The sequence below is a fragment of the Chinchilla lanigera genome, unplaced genomic scaffold (assembly GCF_000276665.1).
Source record: "Chinchilla lanigera isolate Chin_1 unplaced genomic scaffold, ChiLan1.0 scaffold00118, whole genome shotgun sequence".
In the NCBI taxonomy this organism is placed as follows: Eukaryota; Metazoa; Chordata; class Mammalia; order Rodentia; family Chinchillidae; genus Chinchilla; species Chinchilla lanigera.
The window spans coordinates 1350468-1358313 of record NW_004955519.1 but is presented as its reverse complement, the minus strand read 5'-3'; the positions used below and the strand labels follow the sequence as shown (position 1 = coordinate 1358313).

The 7846-nt window shown below is 39.9% G+C and overlaps 1 protein-coding gene across 1 annotated transcript in view; it reads left to right on the top strand.

The window, feature by feature from the left end:
• The window catches only part of Reps2 (RALBP1 associated Eps domain containing 2), a gene marked incomplete at its 5' end in the record, with an annotated part of 227287 nt that continues 219441 nt past the window's right edge, over nt 1–7846 (top strand). Inside the window, 1 exon segment of the mRNA XM_005409136.2 lies at nt 1–270. Coding sequence (XP_005409193.1) covers nt 37–270 — 234 coding nt within the window.

Here is a 7846-nt window from a genome sequence, read left to right as displayed (position 1 = left end):
CGGGGACCGTGCTCCGCAGGGCCCCTTGAAGGCCCCATGGAGGCAGCAGCGGGCGGAGGCTGCAGCTCTGGGCCGCCGCTGCTGCTGAGCGAGGGTGAACAGCAGTGTTACTCTGAGCTCTTTGCGCGCTGCGCGGGAGCTGCAAGCGGGGGCCCGGGTCCTGGTCCCCCCGAGGCCGCCAGGGTCGCCTCGGGCGCTGCCACCGCGGCCGCTGGTCCCGTGGCTGATCTGTTTCGGGCGTCGCAGCTGCCAGCCGAGACGCTGCACCAGGTAGGTCCCTGGTCCCCTTGTCTGTGGATCTGTGGGGACAGTGTCTGTGGAGACACTGGAGCGACAGGGCTGCCCCAGTGACCCTGGGGACGCCGCCCGGTCTCGAGAGGGGGCTCTGCAGCCGGGTATGGCGGCGACGCCCTTGTCCCCCGGGCACACCAGCCTCCTCTGCAGCTCAGCTTCTCGCCCAGTGCTGGGTGCGCTCCCATCTTCCTTCCCTGAAGACTGTCTGACACTCCCTCCCCTGCCCCTGTCATTTCTGGGGCTCTGCAGCCGCCCAGACCCAAAGTTTCCCCTGTTCTGGGAGAGGTGTTTGCTTTGGCTGGTGTCTGGTTTAACCTCTGTTTGCGGCTCCTGCCCCTCCCTCTCCCGAGTGGACGCTCAGGGTTCCTTGCTGGGATTTGAACCTGAAGGCTGTGTGTGTGTTTGTATGGCTTGGGGCCCAGGACAACATGTTGACCTCTATATTTGTGATCTTATACGTGTCTACTATATATTTGTCCACTGATGTGTTTCTGATTATTAGTATTAAGCCAGAAAACCTTAATGGCAAGTTGCATAGCGCAGTTCAAGGGCTGTAAGAGGACGTTGGTCAAGTCAAAGCCAAGTTCCTCATTTGAAGCTAGAGGTGGACCCCAGGAGTCCACCATGGGGGACAGCTGTGGTTTCCCATTTTATCACGGCTTGCACTTGAAATAGAATGGGAAAGACGCGTCATAGCTACCTCTTTTTGGCTGCTCCACACCTGGGAAGGATGGGGGTGCCATGGGGATGGGGACTGATCCATAGCAGATAGCAGGTGCCGTTTTTGTTTGGTGCTTTCCTTGAACCCTGGAGAAAGACTACTCGATAAGCCCTTTGTCTGTCATTTGATGTCACCCAGCCCTAAATGGTGAAAAGATTGTTACTATCAGACCCAAAATATGAAATGAAGCTTTTCTGAAAAACAATAGTATGAAAGTTATTAACATCAAATGTGGATTTAGAGTAGTGAGTGATATTTTAAAACCTTGTTCTGAAGGAGTACTGATGGTTTTATGGTCCATTTCGTTTGTAGGGTTTTGTTTGTGTTGCTTAAGAGCATCTGCGTTTTTATACTGCTGGAGCATGCATCTGTCCATATGTTTATCAGCATAACTTTAACTACTGTGTAATCGTTCACCTTTTCAAATTTAGAATTTCTGAGAATATAATTAGTATTGATAGAACTTCACGTGGCTATTTATCCCTCCAAAAGCCACTGCTACAGAGACAGTTCTGCCGCTGCTATTGAGCAGTTGAGCTGGACCAGGAAAAGAGAAAGTTGGTGTTCTAAAACATAAACCATGGCTATTATATGAGGCCTTACCCAGCTCCCAAGCATAATAAATTTGTTGACTGAGGCTGTTGCAGCAAGTGTGATCCAGGCACCTGCTAAGGCTTATTTTGTTGTTTGTAACACATTGAGAGTGATAGGAGGTGGGCATATTAAATGTGAATATGTTAGTTGAGGCTCCCTCAGGAATGCAGAAGAGGATTTCCTTGTGTTAGAATCATTGCACTACATAAGATTTAAGAGGAACCGAAGGCACAGTGCTTTTGTGTGAACAAGATTATGTTCTCCAGTTGAAAACTGCTTCACATCCTGGCAAAAGAGATGTTCCTAGACTGCTTAGAATAAATCGCTCAGAGCTTTGAGCTCTTTTACTTAGTCTAGCAAAACAAAACAAAAAATCCTTTTCCTTTAACCTAACAAAATTACAGCAACCTGATATTTATTCTTGGTACAGGTGAAAGTGAATGTTAAAGGAATCCTGGACAGGGAAAACTAATCCTGAGAGAATCAGAACAAAGTCAACAACTGGTAGCCACCCACTTTTTTTTTTTTTTTTTATTTTAAGGATAAAAGGAGGGAAACATTAACAGACATACAACATTTTACAACATATCACAAGCACAATACAGACAATACAGAGTTCCAAACAAAGTGGTAGGGAATTAACAATGGTGGTTGTATTACATATTGATATCTTCAAAGTTAGCCACCCACTTTTAACCCATCACTTTGGTAGTGGTTGTGATATGTGTGTGTGTGTGTGTACTCTGATCACTTTAATTTGCATTATCGCATAGTGTGTTAACCAATTTTTTAATGACAAATGACATTTTCCTCCTTTCCCTGTTAAAAGGAAACCTGTAAATTTAGATGTAAGTGGCCCAACAGGTATAACTGCTCAAATCATGGAGGCACTAAGCAGCCCTGGTAGTTTCTATGGTAACACCCACATTTTTCTCTTGATAAGTATACAATTAGGATTACCATCATATACCAGAAGGTTACCATGTTACCGGGAGTAAATGTTCTACACAAACAGAGTAATTTTATCTCCTACTTGAATTAAAAGTAAACCATTATGCTTCTTACTTTGTTAAGGAAGTGAGCTTATACTTATCTTAAGGTTTTTCTGCAGTTGATATGTAAATGTAAGTATTGCTGCGTACTTGTATGTATAAATATTTGTATTTATAGATATAAAATCTCACCATATGCTTTAGGTTGGAAAAGCATTCTCCAAAGGTCTGAATATTGAAGAGTTTGTCCCCAGGGCAATGCTGTTGGGAGAAGGTGGAGCCTTGAAGAGGTGTTGCCTAGCGGAAGGACCCTAGGTTGTTTGGTACATGCCTCTGAAGGGACCCGTGAGGCCCTGGGCTCTTCTTTCTCTTTGTTTCCCGGCCAGGAGGTGAGCAGTTTGCTCTGATGTGTGCTTCCTGCCGTTGCCATCCACCATCCCCACCAGCAGCCCAATAATGGGGCCAGTAGATTATGCACTGGAAACTCCAAAACTGTGAGCCAGAACAATCACAATCTCAATCTCAATCTCAATCTCTCTGTCTCTCACTCTCTCCTCACTCTTTGTCTCTCTCTCTGATCTCAGACAACATGTTTTTCAATAGACTTTTTTTCTCAGCAGTTTTAGGTTCATAGAACCATTAAGGACAGAGTATAGCGGGTTCCTATGTACCTCCTGCCCCTACAAGTGCATACTGATGGATTTGTTGCTTTTGATGAACCTGTACTGACCTTCTGCTATTGCCCCAAACACCTAGTTTACATTGCAGTTCCCGTGTGGTGTGCATGCTATGGGTTTGGACAAATGTATGACCTGTATTCCCCATCGTATCACAGAATAATTGCTCTGCCCTAAAAATCTTCTGTGCTTCACTGATTCATCCCTCCCTCCACACTAACCCTTGGTAACCATGATCTTTTACTATCTCCATGGTTTTGCCTTTTTCAGAATGTTACATAGTTAGGGTTATTTAGTATGTAGCCTTTTTAGATTAGCTTCTTTCACTTACTAATATGCATTTAAGATTCCTCTATATCTTTTCATGTTGTGGTGGCCCATTTCTTTTCATCGTTGAATAATAGTCCATTGTCTGGATGTACCAGTTTATTTATACATTTACCCACTGAAAGAAATGTTGCTAACTTCTAAGTTTTGACAGTTGTGGACAGAGCTGTTATAATAAACATCACTGTGTGGCTTCTCACATGGACATAAGTTTTAAACTCATTTGGATAAATATCAAAGAGCATGACTGTTAGGTCATATGGGCAGAGTATGTTTAATTTTGTAAGAAACTGTCAGTCTTCCAAAGTGGCTGTACTATTTTGCATTTTTACCAGAAATGAATAAAAGTTCCTGTTACTCTACCTCCTCTTTAGCATTTGATACTGTGAAAGTTTTGAATTTTGGCCGTTGTAATATGTGTATAATGCTATCTCACTGTTTTACTTTGCACTTTTCTAATAACATGATGTCAGTTGAGCACCTTTGTATGTACAGTACTTATTAGCCATCTTAAATTATATTTTAATGTAGCATAGTAGCGTATTTAAAAGGAGTTTTTAATCTTTTATAGAGTATATTTTCATGTGCTGATTTATTTTATATATATATATATATATTTTTTGGTTTTTCTCTGGTACCGGGAACCGAACTCACAACCTTGCGCTTGCCAGGCAGGCGCTTTGCCGCTGAGCTAAATCCCCAGCCCCTGTGCTGATTTATTTTAAAAGTAAAGTTTTAGTAGTAGGTGGGAAATAGAATTAAAACACTTTTAAACTAGAAAAAAGTGTATATGAATGTCTGAAAATAAATAAATGTGGTTTTTGTTTAATATTTCAAGACAAAGGGGTACAAATTGGTTCCCCAGGTTGTGACATATTTCATTGACATTCAAAGGCTAGCATTTTACTAAAAGGCATAGAGAGTAGGTTTGGGTTTGACACATATTTAAGTTTCTCTTGTGTTGCAAGCACTGTTCTAGGTACTGACTTTACAGAAGTGAATCAAACGCAAATTCCTGTCCTCATTGTGCTTACATTCCAATGTAAATGTTTTTATACTTCAGGGTTTTTATTTAGGTAAGAAAGGATTTGAAATATGACATCTGAATTACAATGTGTATTTCAAAATGACAAATTTTATATTTGCACATAGTGAATTAAACTATATAGAGTGTGATACCTATTTGTTAAGATAAAGTCTTAATCATGGGAATGTTGTGTACATTTCAAGATATCATTATAATTGTTTTTCATTTTTATGATAGGTAATTCTTGGAGATTAAGAGGAGTAGTTCTACAGAACTGTTGATTCTGTACTATCAGGGAAAATCATTGAATAGGAAAAAGAAAACCAGTAAGTAATGTCTGATTGTTTAAGCACCTGTGAGTAAGGTAAAGCAGGAAAACAAAGCTGTGAGAAGTAGAGAATATTTTAAAAATCTCTGCATACATCTTCACCTTTGGGGAGAAGTCATTTTTAAGTCTTCCTCTAAATCTTTAAAGAAGCTGATTAACCATTAACTAAAACTATAGGTTAAAGACTAAAATTCTGCAAACTTTTTCTGGGTACTAGTTTATTAGCTAGAGCTATTGATTGATTGACATTGATTGATTGATTGGTTTTGTGAGACAGGGTCTGCCTGTGTAGCGCAGGCTGGCCTCAAACTTACAACCTTCTTGCCTCAACCTCAAGAGTACTAGGGTTACAGGTGTGGACCACAATGTCTAACTCCCAGCCAGAGCTATGATTAAAAATGTAAATGAAACCATTTTTTACTTTTGTATCTTTATATCATATCACTTTGTAACATTTCAAGGAGCTATGAAAGCATATTAAAACAATAACTAGGACTATATGCTATTTGAGATAGTATTTTTTTTTCTAAAAGAGAATGCCAGGTTATGTAGCAGTACCAGAGCCACAACATTGTCTGGTTAAAAGGAGGATATTTGCATGATAGTTATTTCTTGAGTCTTACAATAAAATATTTCCTGCATGTAAAGCTAGAGAATAACACAATGAATAGTTGTCTACCCACCATTTAGTATGAGAAGACAGCGTAGCTAGAGTGAAAGCTTTGTATAGCCTCTTGTCTGTCCCGTGTGGGGTTACTGGGTTACTGTTGTCCTGAATTTGGTGTGCGTGATTTGAAAATTTCTTTTTACTTTTATTACATGTATGTGTATGTGTGCATATATGTGTATATGTATATAAATAGATGTATATATTTATGTATACATATCACTGAAACAATATTATTTTGCATGTTTTTTCAGTTTAAAACAAGGAGTATTATACTCTATGTAACCTTTTACAACCTGCTTTTCCTCTCATTGTTATGTTTTTGAATTTCATCTTTGTTGACACATGTACCTGCAGTTCATTTATGTTTCCTTTCAAAAAAATCTTTACTACCTACTCTTACAGTGAGTCATCCTTATGGTGCTGTAGAAACCTTTATGCCAAAGGGAAGTAGGTGGCCTTTCTAATTTACATAGAATGTCACATCCCTGGGGCACTGTTCTAGACATGTATGAACATTAAAATGACCTTCATAGATAGCAGAACACACAATGATATTCTTGAGGGTGCTAGCGGACCTTTGAGTCAATTCGTTAGACTTTCATGGGCTTTCTTTTTTCTTATCTTTTTAAAGATGGAAAATCTTAAACAAACTAGATAGAATAATATATTAGACCCTGTTGTACTTGTCAGTCAGGTTCAACAATCATCAATATATGGCCAGTTCCATTTTAATCTACATTCCTACCTTTGTTCCCTTCTCCTTTTATTATCCTGAAGCAAGTCTCAGACATGGTATGAGTCATAGAGTTTAATCTTTAAGGAAGGAACCTGGAGTTAGGTAGAAGGAGAAAGGAACATGTAGTGGTTTAAGATGGGTGGAAAAGGCACCTGTGGCCTGTAGTCAAATGGTAAGACATAATCAAGCCATTGGCAGTTACTGAAGTAATGGTGCTTGAGAACTCATTTAGAATACTATAGTTGGGGCAGCCAATGTAGAGTAACCAGCTGAAGACTGGCTTTGAACATCTAAAAATACTAGATGGTTAGTTTCACACCCCTAAGTAGGGACTGCCCTAATTTAGGGGCATAGAAAATTGGTTATGAGGAAATCTTGGATTGTTTTACTAATTACTTACAACTTTTAAAACAGGATTTGGTTCCTTCCCAAAGTTTGTCAAAGTTTCTATTTGTTTTCTAAAGGCAAGTCTCTCCTATTTTCTATTTATGGCATTCTAGTCTTCATATGCATCTGTTGTTGGCAACCAGTCAACTTGGGTTTCCTGGGGGACATGGAACTTGGAATTTTCAGGCAGTCCCAGGTAAACTGGGATGGTCAGTCATATCCTCTATTGATTACAACAATATTTATCTAGTGCTCTGTAACGAATTGGTATATAAATAGCAGTTGAATATGGCTCACATTTATTGTCTTCCAGTTTCTTTTTTTATTTTAAAAATAAAAGGAGGAAAACATTAACAGACAGACACCCTTTTACAAAATAGCAAAAGAACAGTACAGACAGTGCAGAGTTACAAACAAAGTGGTAGGAAATTAACAATGCTTGTTGTATTACATATTGATATCTTCAAAGTGGTTTCTCATGATGTCTTCCAGTTTCTGTGTGTTGGATGTCTGGATAGGGCTTATCTTGGTCCTCAAATAGGGTTTCCTGAAGGTACAGTCAGGGTGTCAACTGAGCTGCATTTCTTTCTGGAGTTTAGGGACCTCTTCCAACCTCATGTGGTTGTTGGTAGAATTCAGTTGCTTGTGATTCTTTTTTTATTTTTGGTGGTACCGTGGATTGAGTCCAAGGTCTCATCTCTGCCAGGCAAATGTTCTACCACTTAGCTACATCCCCATCCTGCTTATGATTTTTGGATTGAGGCATTCAGCTGCTCGAGGCCACCTGAAGTCTCTGCCGCCTGGCCCTTTCTATAGGTGGTTTACAGCATAGCATGACTCTTTTCTTCTTTGAGGCCTGCAGGAGAATGTCTCCCTCTAGTCAGCTAAGATAGACATCCCATTACCTGTGTCATACTCCATTGGTTAAAAGCAAGCTGCAGATTCTGTCTGCACTCAAGGGGAGGAGATTATACAGCACATATACCAGGAAGTGAATACTGGGGGGGGGTAACCTAAGTTCTTTCCACCACATTTCTTGTTTTCCAAGGTTTATCTGGTTTTTTTTTTTTTTTTTTTTTTTTTTAAATAATTT